This window comes from Salmo salar, chromosome ssa04, assembly GCF_905237065.1.
Source record: "Salmo salar chromosome ssa04, Ssal_v3.1, whole genome shotgun sequence".
Taxonomy (NCBI): Eukaryota; Metazoa; Chordata; class Actinopteri; order Salmoniformes; family Salmonidae; genus Salmo; species Salmo salar.
Window position 1 is genome coordinate 3,131,563 of NC_059445.1, and position 17,998 is coordinate 3,149,560.

The 17,998-nt window shown below is 43.3% G+C and overlaps 2 protein-coding genes across 5 annotated transcripts in view; both read left to right on the plus strand.

Moving 5' to 3' along the window:
* LOC106610424 (C-type lectin domain family 4 member M) overlaps positions 1-17,998 on the plus strand; it is a 103,922-nt gene that overhangs the window by 40,009 nt on the left and 45,915 nt on the right. The gene's annotated exons all lie outside the window — the stretch shown is intronic.
* LOC106564336 (CD209 antigen-like protein E) lies at positions 984-12,613 on the plus strand. The gene is made up of 6 exons (XM_045716312.1): positions 984-1,233; positions 9,864-9,962; positions 10,214-10,495; positions 11,141-11,277; positions 11,373-11,482; positions 12,012-12,613. The coding sequence occupies exons 1-6, from the start codon at positions 1,152-1,154 to the stop codon at positions 12,142-12,144; spliced, it is 843 nt and encodes a 280-aa protein (XP_045572268.1). The 5' UTR covers positions 984-1,151; the 3' UTR covers positions 12,145-12,613.

Consider the following 17,998-nt stretch of genomic DNA (forward strand, 5'->3'; position numbering starts at 1 on the left):
TCTGAATAACTCTTGACTCTGGTGTCCATGTCACACAGGATACAGTAAATATAGACCTCAGGCCCTCTCCGAGAAAGACAGAGACATCTCTGAATAACTATTCTCTCTAGTGTCCATGTCACACAGGAGACAGTATAGAATGATACAACTCTACATGGTCATTGATGGTCGACCACAGAGGGCCAGACTCAGTCCTGGGAACCCCAAGGTCTGCATGTTTTAGTTTTTGCCACAACAATACAAAGATAATAATTAACTCTTCATCATCAAGCTGTGATTAGTAGAATCCACTGTGTAGTGATACATAACCTCACAGAACTACAGTCATGCTCTGTGATGTGTGTGTGAATTCACAGGGTCCCATTTTACTCCATGTAAATATATTGTCACTTCAATTCTTTAATCACATGGTAAAAGGTATCTACACTGTGGTAAACTAAACTAATATACACTAAATATACAAACTAATCTACACTGGTAAACTAAACTAATATAAACTAAATATACACACTAATCTACACTGTGGTAAAGTAAACTAATATAAACTAAATATACAAACTAATCTACACTGTGGTGAACTAAACTAATATAAACTAAATATACAAACTAATCTACACTGTGGTAAACTAAACTAATATAAACTAAATATACAAACTAATCTTCACTGTGAGAAACAAACGTGGTTTTCTGAAAATAAGTCTGTCGTCACATGGTGGTGGTTAGTGTCATACTATTGGTTAGACAGTTTCCCCTTTAATGAGGTTGACAGTTAAAACTGTCTCTTACATTAGACTGAGTCACACAGAGGCTCCAGCTGTGCAGAGAACAGACACAAACCTACAACTGAGATAACAGCAGACTTTACAGCAGTAGACTTTACAGTAGTAGAAGTTATAACAGTAGAAGTTACAACAGTAGAAGTTACTGCAGTAGAAGTTACAACAGTAGAATTACAGCAGTAGAAGTTACAACAGTAGAAGTTACAACAGTAGAAGTTACAGCAGTAGAAGTTACAACAGTAGAAGTTACAACAGTAGAAGTTACAACAGTAGAAGTTACAACAGTAGAAGTTACAGCAGGAGAAGTTACAACAGAAGTTACAAGACTAGCAGTTACGAGTTGAAGACAAATAACCTAATTAAATAAATACCATGGATATTGATGATTGTATATATGCCAATCAAAGACCCATAAAGCCCTGCAAGAAGGATGGAGTGGGTGATCAACATTCAGGTACAGTTTATCCTGTTATAATGCTAGACATACACACACACACTTACACCCCAACACACAAACACACACACACACACACACACACACACACACACACACACACACACACACACACACACACACACACACACACACACACACACACACACACACACACACACACACACACACACACACACACACACACACACACACACACACACACACACACACACACACACACACACATAAATATAAATACAGACATTTCTCATTTAAATTAATATTCACACCCCTGAGTCAATACATGTTAGAATCCCTTTTGGCAGCGATTACAGCTGTGAGTCTCTGGGTGAGTCTCTAAGAGCTTTGTAGACCTGGACAATATTTGCCAGTTATTCTTTTCAAAATTCTTCATGCTCTGTCAAATTGGTTGTTGATCATTGCTTGGCAACCATTTTGAAGTCTTACCATAGATTTGCAAGCATATTTAGATCACAACTGTAACTCTGCAAACTCCAGTGTAGATTTGGCCTTGTGTTGTAGGTTGTCTGGTGGAAAGCAGACTGAACCAGGTTTTCTTCTAGGATTTTTCCTGTGCTTAGCTCCGTTCTAGAATTTTTTTATCCTGAAAAACTCCCCATTCCTTAACAATTACAAGCATACCGATAACATGATGCAGCCACCACTATGATTGAAAATATTGAGAGGTACTCAGTAATGTGTTGTGTTGGATTGCCCCCCTGTATTCAGTACAAAAAGTGAATTGCTTAGCCACATTTCTTTGCAGTATTACTTAAGTGCCTTGTTGCAAACAAGATGCATGTTTTGGAATATTTTTTATTCTGTACAAGCTTCCTCCTTTTCACTCTGTCAAGTAGGTTAGTATTGCAGAGTAACTACAATGTTGATCCATCCTCAGATATCACCCTTCCGTATATGTGGTGAAATGTGGCAGAGAAGGAGCGATGTTTGTCAGACCATGAGACATACTGAAAATCGGTCTTCTCTCAAAATCTTACGTAGCGTCCGAACGGTTTGGCCTACAAACTATTATAACCCCTCTATTGAAAGATGAGACTCTCACAAACGTGATGGGGTTCTCCATTTAGGACGTCTACAAGCCTCACAAGACTCTGAAGGTCCCCAGTACCAGTTTAAAACATTTATGGACGTATATATGGAGATAGTTTAGTGCCTAAAATAAGGGGATAAATACATGTAAAAAATATTAATAAAATGTTTCCTGATCTTTCTAATATCTCTCAGATATAGGACAGACACTTCAGAACAAACTTCCTTTTGATATTTTTGGGGACTATCTGTTGTTCCATGTAGTGAATCTGTTATTCAGTGTGTTTCTATTGGCTAATACTAGAAATGCCAAATACAATGCTTCATGCAATCATTTTTTTTCACATTTTTTTTTAATACTTTAATGTGTCTTAAAATTCTAAATCAAATAGCTAAATAATTCTTGGTATGACCATCTTAAAACAATTGCATATGTTGGCTCAGACCCTCCCCCAGCTCAGACCCTCCCCCGGCTCAGACCCTCTCCCAGTTTAGACTCTAGAGGGTTAAACACTATAATTGCACACACAGTGATTCATTGCAACTTACTATGTGACTTGTTTAGCAAATGATTCCTGAGCTTATTTAGGTTGAAGTGGTTGAATACTTATTGAATCAAAACATTTCAGTTTTTCATTTCATATAATATATATATATAAAAAACATAATTCCTCTTTGACATTATGGGATATTGTGTTCAGGTCAGTGACAAAACATAATTTAAAATTCAGTCAGTAACAACAAAATGTGGAAAAATTCACTTTTCTGAAGGCACTAGCTACCTCTATTACCTCGTACCCCTTCACATCGTCTTGGTACTGGTACTCCCTGTACATAGCTACCTCTATTACCTCATACCCCTACACATCAGCTTGGTACTGGTACTCCCTGTACATAGCTACCTCTATTACCTCGTACCCCTACACATCAGCTTGGTACTGGTACTCCCTGTACATAGCTACCTCTATTACCTCGTACCCCTACACATCAGCTTGGTACTGGTACTCCCTGTACATAGCTACCTCTATTACCTCGTACCCCTTCACATCAGCTTGGTACTGGTACTCCCTGTACATAGCTACCTCTATTACCTCGTACCCCTTCACATCAGCTTGGTACTGGTACTCCCTGTACATAGCTAACTCTATTACCTCGTACCCCTTCACATCAGCTTGGTACTGGTACTCCCTGTACATAGCTACCTCTATTACCTCGTACCCCTACACATCAGCTTGGTACTGGTACTCCCTGTACATAGCTACCTCTATTACCTCGTACCCCTACACATCAGCTTGGTACTGGTACTCCCTGTACATAGCTACCTCTATTACCTCGTACCCCTACACATCAGCTTGGTACTGGTACTCCCTGTACATAGCTACCTCTATTACCTCGTACCCCTACACATCAGCTTGGTACTGGTACTCCCTGTACATAGCTACCTCTATTACCTCGTACCCCTTCACATCAGCTTGGTACTGGTACTCCCTGTACATAGCTACCTCTATTACCTCGTACCCCTTCACATCAGCTTGGTCCTGGTACTCCCTGTACATAGCTACCTCTATTACCTCGTACCCCTACACATCGGCTTGGTACTGTTACTCCCTGTACATAGCTACCTCTATTACCTCGTACCCCTACACATCAGCTTGGTCCTGGTACTCCCTGTACATACAGTGCATTCAGAAAGTATTCACAACACTTGACTTTTTCCACATTTTGTTACGTTACAGCCTTATTCTAAAATGTATTAAATACACATTTTTTCTTATCAATCCACACTCAAAACCCCATAATGTCACATCCTGGCCAGTATAAGGTTAATTGGTATTGTAGTTTGGTCAGGACGTGGCAGAGGGTATTTGTTTTATGTGGTTCGGGGTGGTGTTTTGGAAAATAGGGTGTTTGATTTAGTATTTCCGGGTTTTTGGTTTATGGTCTGTGTTTATGTATTTCTATGTGTTATCTAGTTAGTTGTATGTCTATGTTTGGTTAATTGGGGTGGACTTCCAATTGAAGGCAGCTGTGTGGTGTTGCCTTTGATTGGAAGTCCTATATTAGTTGGGTGTGTTGTTTGTCTAATTGTGGGAGATTGTCTTTGGATTGCTGTGTTGCCTTCAAGGCTGTCATTTTGTCGTTCATCGTTTTGTTTATTTTTTGTATACGTGTTTGTTTGGTTTTTCCTTCTTTTCCGTTAAATAAAGAAGATGTGTATACACATACCTGCTGCGTTTTGGTCCGCCATTTCTAACGATAAGCGTGACAGAATCTCCCACCATTCCAGGACCAAGCAGCAGAGGAAGGAGCAGAGGAATTTCGAATTGGACAAATGAGAGAGATGGACTTGGGAGGAGATCTTGCAGGGAAAAGGCTCCTACACTTGGGAGGAGATCCAAGCCGGTAAAGATCGCCTTCCATGGGGACAGGTGGTAAGCGAGAGAGAGGAAAGGAGTAAGGCTGGCATGGACCGGGAACGTTTCCGAGGAACAAGACTGGCGTTGAAGCACATGAGGCACCCCCAATACATTTTTTTGGGGGGGCACACGGGTAGTTTGGCTAGGCCTAGGAAGAGCCGGAAGCCAGCTACCCGTGGTTATATGGAGGAGCGTATGAGGTGGAGAGCGCCATGTTTCGCTGAGGAGCGCACTATCTCACCCATACGCACGCACAGTCCGGTGCGCGTTATTCCAGCCCCTCGCAGGTGCCGTGCTAGAGCGGGCATTCAGCCTGGTAGGAGGATGCCTGCGCAGCGCATCTGGTCGCCGGTACGCCTCCGAGGACCAGGCTACCCAACTCCCGCTCTACGCACGGCTACCATCAGGCCCCTACACAGCCCAGTCTGCCCTGTACAAGCACCCCGCTCGTACAGGGCTACTAGTTCCATCCAGCCAAGACGGGTTGTGCAGGAGGTAAGATCAAGACCGACTGTGCGCCTCCATAGCCCTGGGTTTCCAGCTCCTGTCTCTCGTGCGGACCCGGAAGTGCGTCAACCCAGTCCGACTCGTCCTGTTCCCGCTCCCCGCACTAGCCTTCAAGTGCGTAAACCCAGCCTCGCCAGTCAACAGTCGTCGGAGCTGCCCGCCAGTCAACAGTCGTCGGAGCTGCCCGCCAGTCAACAGTCGTCGGAGCTGCCCGCCAGTCAACAGTCGTCGGAGCTGCCCGCCAGTCAACAGTCGTCGGAGCTGCCCGCCAGTCAACAGTCGTCGGAGCTGCCCGCCAGTCAACAGTCGTCGGAACTGCCGGAGTGGCCAGACTGCCCTGAACTGCCGGAGTGGCCAGACTGCCCTGAACTGCCGGAGTGGCCAGACTGCCCTGAACTGCCGGAGTGGCCAGACTGCCCTGAACTGCCGGAGTGGCCAGACTGCCCTGAACTGCCGGAGTTGCCAGACTGCCCAGACTGTCCCGAGTTGCCAGACTGCCCAGACTGTCCCGAGTTGCCAGACTGCCCAGACTGTCCCGAGTTGCCAGACTGCCCAGACTGTCCCGATTTGCCAGACTGCCCAGACTGTCCCGAGTTGCAAGACTGCCCAGACTGTCCCGAGTTGCCAGACTGCCCAGACTGTCCCGAGTTGCCAGACTGCCCAGACTGTCCCGAGCTGCCAGACTGCCCCGACAGCCTGGAACGGCCAGAGCCGGAGCCACCTCCAGAGATAGGTGGGTTGGGGAGGGGGGGGGTGTAGCACAGTGCCGTCATTGACGGCAGCCACCCTCCCTTCCCTCCCTTTAGTAGGGGGGAATTTTTCTTTTTTGGTGTTGCTTAGGGTTATTTTGTTAAGGTGCTTCCGGGGTTAGCACCTTTAAGGGGGGGGGGGGGGGTACTGTCACGTCCTGGCCAGTATAAGGTTAACTGGTATTGTAGTTTGGTCAGGACGTGGCAGAGGGTATTTGTTTTATGTGGTTCGGGGTGGTGTTTTGGAAAATAGGGTGTTTGATTTAGTATTTCCGGGTTTTTGGTTTATGGTCTGTGTTTATGTATTTCTATGTGTTATCTAGTTAGTTGTATGTCTATGTTTGGTTAATTGGGGTGGACTTCCAATTGAAGGCAGCTGTGTGGTGTTGCCTTTGATTGGAAGTCCTATATTAGTTGGGTGTGTTGTTTGTCTAATTGTGGGAGATTGTCTTTGGATTGCTGTGTTGCCTTCAAGGCTGTCATTTTGTCGTTCATCGTTTTGTTTATTTTTTGTATACGTGTTTGTTTGGTTTTTCCTTCTTTTGAGTAGGATGAGTATACACATACCTGCTGCGTTTTGGTCCGCCATTTCTAACGATGAGCGTGACACATAATGACAAAGCAAAAACAGGTTTTTAGACGTTTTTGCAAAGTTATTACAAAAACAAACACAGAAATACGTTATTTCCATAAGTATTCAGACCCTTTACTATGAGACTCAAAATTGAGCTCAGGTGCATCCTGTTTCCATTGATCATCCTTTGAAATGTTTCTACAACTTGATTGGAGTCCACCTGTGGTAAATTCAATTGATTCAACATGATTTAGAAAGGCACACATCTGTCTATAAAAGGTCCCACAGTTGACAGAGCATATCAGAGCAACAACCAAACCATGCGGTCGAAGGAATTGTCCGTAGTTGTACGAGACATGACTGTGTTGAGGCACAGATCTGGGGAGGGGTACCATAAAAAAATTCAGCATTGAAGATCCCCAAGAATACAAATGTCTCCATTATTCTTAAATGGAAGAAGTTTGGAACCACCAAGACTCTTCCTAGAGCTGGACGCCTGGCCAAACTGAGAAATCGGGGGAGAAGGGCCTTGGTCTGGGAGGTGACCAAGAACCCGATGGTCACTCTGATAGAGCTCTAGAGTTCCTCCATGGAGATGGGAGAACCTTCCAGAAGGACAACCATCTCTGCAGCACTCCACCAATCAGGCCTTTATGGCAGAGTGGCCAGACGGAAGCCACTCCTCAGTAAAAGGCACATGCCAGCCCGCTTGGAGTTTGCCAAAAGGCACCTAAAGACTCTCAGACCATGAGAAACAAGATTCTCTGGTCTGATGAAACCAAGATTGAACTCAGTGACAAAGTCCCGAACTATGTTTGACCAGGGGCGACTGGGTATGGGAAGAGAGTGAAGCAGACCGGAAGTGGGTTTAGTGGAGGTTGTGTTCCGGTCACAGACCGAGCTGGCTGGGACAAACTCCCGGGCATCTCTCTCCATGGTGGGCCACTAAAAGCACTGATGCAGAAATGCGAGGTTCCGGTTCATACCAGGGTGACAGGTGAGGCGGGTAGAATGGCCCACTGAAGAACATCAGAGCGAACAGAATCGGGAGCAAATAGAGTCGGGTCAAGCTGGTTCTGCTGAGCCTGGCGGATACGGGACTCGATCTCCAGGGGACGACAGCAACGATGCACAATGGAATGTTGTTCGGAACCAGTGTTGTCGGCGGTGAACTGGCAGGACAGGGCATCAGGCTTGGTATTCCTAGAACCGGGCGATAAGTAAGTGTGAAATTGAATCTACCAAAGAACAAGGCCCATCTGGCTTGCCGGGAGTTCAGAAAATTGGCTGTCTGAATGTAGGACAGATTTTTGTAGTCTGTCCACATGATTAAGGGGAGTTCAGAGCCCTCTAGCCAGTGATGCCAAGCCTCAAGAGCTAGCTTAACTGCCAGGAGTTCCTGATTATCGACGTCAAAATTCTTCTCTGCAGGTGAGAGCTTACGGGAAATGAATGCACATTTTTGGAGCTTCTGATCAGAGGGGGAACAGCACCTACCCCATTGTCGGAGGCGTCCTCCTCCATGAAGAACTATAGTTCTGGGTCTGGCTGAGTGAGGACCGGAGTGGAGGTGAAGTGGTGATTGAGTTCAAGGAACGCTGCCTCTGTCTCATCTAGTTGCGGATGAAACGTCTGTAAAAATTGGCAAACCCCAGGAAATACTGTAGCTCCTTCAGGTTAGAGGGCGCAGGCAACTCTGACTGCCATGTCTTGGCGGGATCCAATAATATAATCCAGGAAAGACACAGAGGAAGCATGGAACTCACATTTCTCAGCTTTGACAACAAGCTTATTCTCCCACAGCCGTTGGAGAACTTGGTGAAAGTGTTGCTGGTGAGCCTCAGGGTCCTAAGAAAAATCTAAATGTCATCAAAATAGACAAAAATGAAGCGTCCAATCACGTCCCTCAACACGTCATTGACCAGGTTCTGGAAACCAGCAGGGGCGTTAGTAAGACCAAAAGGCATGATCAAACACTCAAAGTGGCCAAGTGGTGTTTTAAACGCAGTTTTCCACTCGTTCCCCTCTCTGAAGCGGACAAGGTGGTAGGCATTCCGGAGGTCCAGTTTGGTGAACACAGTGGCACCATGGAGGGCGGGGCAAAAGCAGAACTGATGAGTGGCAAAGGATACTTGTTCTTCACTGTGATATTATTCAGCCCACGGAAGTCAATGCACGGCCTCTGTGACCCATCATTCTTATTTACAAAGAAACACCAGCACCCACGTGAGGGGAAGAAGGCCTGACATGTCCTGCAACCAGGGAATCCTAGATGTTCTTCTCCATAACCTCTCCTGCTTGGGGCGAGAGAGGTTATATAACCGGCTACAGGGGAGAGGAGCTCCAGGCTGGAGGTCAATGGTGCAGTCGTATGGCCGATGAGGCGGCAGAGACAGGGCGTGGTGCTAGCTGAACACAGGAGCTAGATTGTGACACACTGGAGGAACTGATGACAGGTCTGGAGGTTCTGGAATGAACTGGGGCAAAGACAAGGCATGGGCAAGGGCAGAATGTAGACAATTTGAGTGAGAGCAGGCAGAGGAAAAGCCTGGCTCTGCCACGCGAGGGCGCCGTCAAGCAGGGTTCTGGGGGGAGATGGGCCGGCGATTTGGCTCAACAGTATATCCCCCACTACTGCTGAGCACCACTTTTGCTGGACGCAGGGAACAAGTGGAGACAAAGTGACCAACCTGGCCACAGAACAGGCAGCTTCTAGTGCTGATTTGCCGCTGCCTCTCCTCTGGAGAGAGACGGGCCCGGCCGAGCTGCACGGAGGCAGCCAGTCAGGAAGGAAATCTTGACCTGTTCGCTAGCATAAGAGTTTGGCTGCTGGTCGAATACCAGTGAACATTGTACCAAAAAGGCTCTGTGTGTAGATTGATGAAGACAATTTCATGGATGAGGGAAAAAAAATCAATTGAATCCATTTTGGAATAAGGCTGTAACGTAACAAAATGTAGAAAAAGTCAAGAGGTCTGAAAACTTTCCAAATGCACTGTAGCCATGTTATTTTGACTTGTTATTCTTCTTTGTTAATTCACTGGGTTCTTATTTATTGTGACACTTTTTTAAATGTTGTATCTTTAACTCTGCATTGTTGGAAAAGGATCCGTAAATCAGCATTAGCATACACCTGTTGTTTACGAAGCGATATTCTGTAAGAGGTTCTGGAAGTCAAGCAGTATAAAATGTGAGGTTCTGGAACTCAGGTCTGGTGTTCTGTTCCGTGTGTATTTCCCTCACTGATTCAAAGAGCAAATGGACACAAAAGCAGACGCCAATACAACGCTGATAAATAGCAAGTTCTTATGGTAATCATTTGTGCTTCAGGGTTTTGTCAGTGGTGGAAGAGATACTCTGGAGCTGCTGCAGTGTGTCTGGGGCTGCTGTGTGTTATACTGGCTGGGATCATAGGCCTGTTACTCTACCGTGAGTTTGATATGTTCTCACTCAAACATTCTTCATCATCAGTTGTGTAACAACCAGGGTTCAATTCCATTTCAATTCCAGTCAATTCCATTCAGAAAGTAAGCCAAATTTAAATTCCAAAAAATTGGAAATCAATTGGAATTCCAGTGTATTTCCTGAATTGACTGGAATTGAATGCAACTGACCCCAACCTTGGTAATGTCTGATTAACTTTTCCACTGTTACCTTGTTCAATGATCTCCTTATTTCAGAGAGAAACCAACTGACCAGTTATAACAGCCTGACCAATGAGCGAGACCAGTTACAGACCAGCGACAGCAACCTGACTGCAGAGAGAGACCAGCTACAGACTAGCAACAACACGCTGACCAAAGAGAGAGACCAGCTACAGATCAGATACAACACCCTGACCAGAGAGAGGGACCAGCTACAGATCAGATACAACACCCTGACCAGAGAGAGGGACCAGCTACAGACCAGATACAACTCCCTGACCAGAGAGAGAGACCAGCTACAATCTTTAGTTGAGAAAGGTGAGTCAAATTGTCTCATGACTGTTCTGTTTGACAGTCTCTGTATCAGTTCACATGTCACTTACAGACAGGAAGTTAACTGATATTAAATGAAAAATGATGTCACGCTCGTCGTGTATATAGTGGACCAAGGTGCAGCGGGTTGAGTGCTCATCTTAACTGTTAGTGTGAACACGTAACAAACAAAACAAGAAAAAAACGATTGAACAGTCTTGTAGACACATCAGTACAAAGAACAACCTCCCACAAAGGGACAGGTGAAAACATGGCTACCTAAGTATGACTCTCAATCAGCAACAACGATGTACAGCTGTTCCTGATTGAGAGCCATACCAGGCCTACAAAGAAATACACAACATAGATGGATCATAGAAAACACAACATAGAACAATGACAAAAAAACCCGGAATACATAAACCAAACACACCTCTACCAACACACACACCCCGAACCATATCAAACAAATACCCCCTGCCACGTCCTGACAAAACTATAATAACAAATAACCCCTTTACTGGTTAGGACGTGACAAATGATGCTTCCAAACCGTCCATTAGATAGTGCCCTGTCTTCCTTGAGTGTCTGATTGATACTTAATTCAATGTTGTATTAAAGTGACTAAAGCAAGAAATGTTCAACATACAGTGTGTCCTCAAGGATGGAAAAAGCTTGGTAGCAGTTGTTACTACGTCTCTACTGAGTACAAATCCTGGGAGGAGAGCAGACAGGACTGCAGAAATAGAGGAGCACACCTGGTGGTTATCAACAGCCAAGAGAAACAGGTGTGTGTGTGTGAGGTAGAGAGAAAAAGAGTGATAGAGATAGCGAGCAGTAATGGGTATGTTTTAACAATGTTGTCTCTCTCCTACAACTACAGACATTAGTCAATTGGTTATGCGGGGTAAAGAACTATGTCTGGATTGGTCTGACTGACTCTGTTTCTGAGAGGACCTGGAAATGGGTGGACGACACACCACTGACCAAAAAGTAAGACATTAATGAATTCTGTGTCACTATGACATCACTGTCTGGAGTAGTAGGTTCAGAGTGGACAGCCTGATTATATGTGTTGTTTCTCCTACAGGTATTGGAACAGTGGACAGCCTGATTATATGTGTTGTTTCTTCTACAGGTATTGGAACAGTGGACAGCCTGATTCTGTGTGTTGTTTCTCCTACAGGTATTGGAACAGTGGACAGTCTGATTCTATGTGTTGTTTCTCCTACAGGTATTGGAACAGTGGACAGTCTGATTCTATGTGTTGTTTCTCCTACAGGTATTGGAACAGTGGACAGTCTGATTCTATGTGTTGTTTCTCCTACAGGTATTGGAACAGTGGACAGTCTGATTCTATGTGTTGTTTCTCCTACAGGTATTGGAACAGTGGACAGCCTGATTCTATGTGTTGTTTCTCCTACAGGTATTGGAACAGTGGACAGCCTGATTCTATGTGTTGTTTCTCCTACAGGTATTGGAACAGTAGACAGCCTGATTCTATGTAATGTTTCTCCTACAGGTATTGGAACAGTGGAGAGCCTAATGGTGGAAGAGCTGAGAACTGTGTATATTTCTACTCCTGGTCATCAGACACAGGAGAATGGTGGGACTATGACTGTTCCCATCAATACAGATGGATCTGTGAGAAATAGGATTCATCCTCGGTACTCTCAACTGCTAAATAGGATTATGATAAGTACTATCAATCGTAAACTATTTTCTGCTTATTCTATTTACCTTGTCAAGTACATACAATATATTACGATGCAAATGTATAATACATTATAATAAAAATAACAAAAAATATACAATAACAATACAATGAACTGATAACAGAATAACTTTTCTGTCTGTTGTTGTGGAAATTCACCTCTAAGGACTCAAATTCAAAGGAAATGAATCAATCTTTATTATCTCAGTCATCGAGGTTCACTGACTCAATACAAGGCTGATGTTAATTTTTTTTTTTATTACTTTTTAGTTTAGTCTACTTGCTAAATGTTTTTGTGAACTCTTCTTGAACTGCACTGTTAGTTGAGGGCTTGTAAGTAAGCATTTCACGGTAAAGTCTACACTTCTTGTATTCGGAGCATGTGACTAATAAAGTTTGATTTGATTTGAGACCCTTTATACTGCGACACAAACAAGTCCTATAAGCACGGTTGGTTCCTGCATGAGACTGACTGATACCATACCAGGCGTCTTACCTTGAAACTGAGATACTCCTTTGGGTTCCCAGAACAATGTTCTGGGCGCACTAAGGAATTGCATGGACAGTGTAGTGTGGATTCCTCCCATGTACAGTCAATCAGTCACTCGCATGAATCCAACCAAGATGGTTATTAGAAAAGCAGCATTATTCTATACATACGAGTGGATAAACACAGAGAATGTCAGACTCTACTGTATAATAGTTGATCTAACATGGAGCCTAGAAGGACTGTTCTCTACTGTATAATAGTTGATCTAACACGGAGTCTAGAAGAACTGTTCTCTACTGTATAATAGTGGATTTAACATGGAGTCTAGAAGGACTGTTCTCTACTGAATAATAGTTGATCTAACATGGAGTCTAGAAGGACTGTTCTCTCTGCTGTATCATATAATCTCTGACACTTTTAAGACTGAAAATGTGAATGTACTATATATGAGGTTTCAGTTACGACCCATGTGCAGACTGTGTAGAGGTAACAATGTTTATTGTAACAACAGGGGCAGGCAAACGACGGGTCAAGGCAGGCAGGGGTCGATAATCCAGAGTAGTGGGGCCAAGGTACAGGACGGCAGGCAGGCCCAGGGTCAGGTCAGGCAGAGGTCGGTAATCCAGAATGGGGGCAAAGGTACAGGACGGCAGGCAGGCTCAGGCAGAGTGGTCAGGCAGGCGGGCTCGGAGTCAGGACAGGCAGGGGTCAAAACCAGGAGGGCCGGAAAAGAGAGACTGGAAAAAGCAGGCGCTGAGACACTAAACACGGGTAGTCTTGAACAAACAAGATGTACTTGCACAGACAGAAAACACGGTGTCATGACGTTGCCCTCTTTGGGTTTTCTATGCACCATCCCCCGAGTAAGGGGGAGCCCTTACTCGGCCCTGTGAGAGAGGTCGTAAATTCCTAAGAAAATGTCCTGCCTCATGGCCACAGTATACAGAGAGAGTGGGTTTCATAGAAAGAACCTAGGAATTCTTCCACCTCACCGGACTGGAGAACCGAATGACATTTATGTTCTGTAGAAGGTATAAAAGATCGGTGAAGAATCCAGCTACGAACTGGTCCGTTTGGTACACTTTTGTGAAACTCATGAGAGACAATACGGCCACATTACCATGGCTCTGTTTATATCATAGCCTCAGTTGTGAGATTTACATCTAATGGATGTACAAAATTAATGAATAAGGATAAAGCTATTTGGAATATGTTGGGATGCTTGTAAGATGTTAATGTGAGAGAATTGTATTTTCTGTTTAGAGTTTTACCAAGTCATCGGCACGCCCCCATGAACAGACGGGACCTGGCGTCATGAGACAGACTTTTTCTGTCATTCCGAATATAACCCCCACCCAGGGTTTCTATCACCAGACCAGCTTACATCGAGAACGAGAGGGCCAAGGTTTGACCATGCATTCCTCATTCGGAACTTTAACCATACCACGTGGTTAAACTCTTAGACTATAGATACCGACAGAATAATAACAAGTCTTTGATATTAATTACTAGTCTGCAGCTAGGAATTTGGTATCATTGAATGTGAAGACCGATGAAACATCCATCCTATAACGACATTAATGAATGTCACTTTGAAATATCCATTCTAAATGAGAGAGACAGAGAACGCGAGGACAAAATTCTCCAACAGAACCAAACTCTCCAACAAAGATCCCGACGACACACTGAGCATAAATATATATATTGATTGCAATTGTTCCCGAATGAGTGAGCGTTCATGTGCAAACGATTAGCATTTCAATTGTTAATATTTATCAACTCTGTAGTGCCTTCTCAGCTGACCCACACTCCCCTTTTGTCTAACAAGCCGCCATGCCGGTTTTGGCCCACTAGAGCACGTTCCTTTATCATTTCTTTGTAACGATACCTACTGTTATGCATTTCTGTGAATTACTTAGATTAGTAAATAAATGATTTTAAGACAATTGATATATGGATGACTCATAGTGAAGACTGGGTTCGTGCAGATAACCAACAATTTACGACGTTTGGAATGTGACTGACGAGGTAAATAACACATCATTAACCTCTCTGGGCTAGGTGGGACGCTCGCAGTCAGTTGAATCCCGTGGCGCATTATTCAAATACCTTAGAAATGCTATTACTTCAATTTCTCAAACATATGACTATTTTACAGCATTTTAACCTGTTAGGGCTAGGGGGCAGTATTGACATGGCTGGATAAAAAAACGTACCCGATTTAACCTGTTAGGGCTAGGGGGCAGTATTGACACGGCTGGATAAAAAACGTACCCGATTTAATCTGGTTACTACTCCTGCCCAGTAACTAGAATATGCATATAATTATTGGCTTTGGATAGAAAACACCCTAAAGTTTCTAAAACTGTTTGAATGGTGTCTGTGAGTATAACAGAACTCCTACGGCAGGCCAAAACCTGAGAAGATTTCAAGCAGGAAGTGGCCTGTCTGAGAAGTAATGTTTCATCTTGGCTCTTTTTATTGAAGACTCAGGATCTGTGCAATAACGTGACACTTCCTACGTCTTCCATAGGGTCTCAGAGCCCGGGAAAAAGTTGAACGATATCGAGGCAGGCTCTGGCTGAAACACTTTATCGCTTTTGGCAAGTGGCCACTCAGAGTACTATGGGCTTAGGCGCGTGCCCGCTTCGACCGAATGCTTTCTTTTCCTTTCTCTGTTTATCTAAACGCAGATTCCTGGTCGGAATATTATCGCTTTTTTATGAGAAAAATGGCATAAAAATTGATTTTAAACAGCGGTTGACATGCTTCGAAGTACGGTAATGGAATATTTAGAATTCTTTTGTCACGAATTGCGCCATGCTCATCACCCTTATTTAGCCTTTAGGATAGTGTCTAGAATGCACGAACAAAAACGCCGCTGTTTGGATATAACGATGGATTATTTTGGACCAAACCAACATTTGTTATTGAAGTAGAAGTCCTGGGAGTGCATTCTGACGAAGACAACAAAGGTAATAACATTTTTCTTATAGTAAATCTGACTTTGATGAGTGCTAAACCTGCTGGGTGTCTAAATAGCTAGCCCTGTGATGCCGGGCTATCTACTGAGAATATTGCAAAATGTGCTTTCACCGAAAAGCTATTTTAAAATCGGACATATCGAGTGCATAGAGGAGTTCTGTATCTATAATTCTTAAAATAATTGTTGTGCTTTTTGTGAACGTTTATCGTGAGTAATTTAGTAAATTCACCGGCAGTGTTCGGTGGGAATGCTAGTCACATGCTAGTCACATGCTAATGTAAAAAGCTGGTTTTTGATATAAATATGAACTTGATTGAACAAAACATGCATGTATTGTATAACATAATGTCCTTGAAAAATGGGTGTCTGATTATTTTGGGCTGGGTAATCTGCTGACATAATCTAATGTTTTGCTTTCGCTGTAAAGCCTTTTTGAAATCGGACAGTGTGGTTAGATAAAGGAGAGTCTTGTCTTAAAATGGTGTAAAATAGTCATATGTTTGAAAAATTGAAGTTTGGGGATTTTTGAGGAATTTGTAATTCGCGCCACGCCTATCATTGGATATTGGAGCAGGTGTTCCGCTAGCGGAACGTCTAGATGTAAGAGGTTAAGCTCCAAAACATGTATATAAAGTTTCAGAGCTCTAGGTCTGACGGTTCTTTGATAGTTTGAACGAAGGTAACTATTGCAGTCTCTATGTGTCTGTTAGCCTCACACTGTGTCACTCCCCATTGACTGTGTGGGTGTGTGAGTTCCGAAAATCACAGAAATCACGTAGAGCTCCGAAACCCGCCTTAACTTCACTATGGTAGGGGAGCAGCAGCATTTGGAATTTTGGATGAAAAGCGTGCCCAAATTAAACTGCCTGCTACTCAGGCCCAAAAGCTAGGATATGCATATAAATGGTAGATTTGGATAGGAACCATTCTAAAGTTTCCAAAACAGTTAAAACAATGTTTGTGAGTATAACACAAATGATTTGGCAGGTGAAAACCTGAGAAAAATCCATCCAGGAAATAGGATTTTGTTATTTTTGTAGTTTTCTATTCAATGCCATTACAGTATCCATTGACTTAGGACTCAAATTGCAGTTCCTATGCCTCCCACTAGATGTCAACCGTCTTTAGAAATTGTTTCAGGCTTGTGTTCTGAAAAATGAGGGAGTAAGACCAGTCTGAATGACTGGACCCTAAAGTGTCACAGAGCTTTTTCATGCGCAATCCCGAGAGCACGCCATTCTTGTTTACCTTTTATATTGACAACGTTATTGTCCGATTTAAATATTATAGATTATTTAGGCTAAAAGTATTGAATATAAACATTGTTTGACATGTTTCTATGAACTTTACGGATACAATTTGGATTTTGTTGTCTGCCTGTTGTGACTGCGTTTGAGCCTGTGGATTACTGAAGAAAAGGCGTAAACAAAACAGAGGTTTTTGGATATAAAGTGAGACTTTATCGAACAAAACAAACATTTATTGAGTAAATGAATGTCTACTGAGTGCAACCATATGAAGATCTACAAAGGTAAGTGATTAATTTTATCTCTATTTCTGACTTGTGTAACTCTTCTACTTGGTTGGTTACTGTTTGTAATGATTTGTTGCTGGGCGATGTTCTCAAATAATCGCATGGTATGCTTTCGCCGTAAAGCCTTTTTGAAATCTGACACGATGGATGGATTCACAAGAAGTTTATCTTTAAACCTATGTATAACACTTGTATGTTTTCAGAATTTTTATTATGAGTATTTCTGTTTTTGAATTTGGCGCTCTGCAATTTCACTGGATGTTGGCCAGGTGGGACGCTAGCGTACACTAGTGAGGTTAACGGATTCTTCTGAACACTCTGCAACTGGATCTATAACTTTTTTGAAAAAACCCACATTTCTTTATCGATCACCGAATGGACATTGAATTATTTCTCGTAAATTACAATAGATAAATGGCTGGTTCTTTTTTTCCTTACACCGTAGGTTCATGTACTTTGACGTGAAGCGGTCACATTAGCGCTATATTGCCATTTTTGACCTTTAATCCCAGAAAATGGGCCTTAACTCAAAAAAGCATTGAGGCCTCGACGCCATCTTGTTTCTGGGCTAAATGCCCATTTGGCCAAACCTGTGCTCACCAAGTTTTGTCTTCGAAGTCTTTTCCATTTAGGAGAAACGGCCATGTCCAGTAAAAATGAAAAAAAATGCATGAAATGAAATGTATGCATTCACTAGTGTAAGTCGCTCTGGATAAGAGCGTCTGCTAAATGACTGAAATGCAAATGTAAAAATGTGAATTTGTTTTGTCCATTTGCGATAAGTC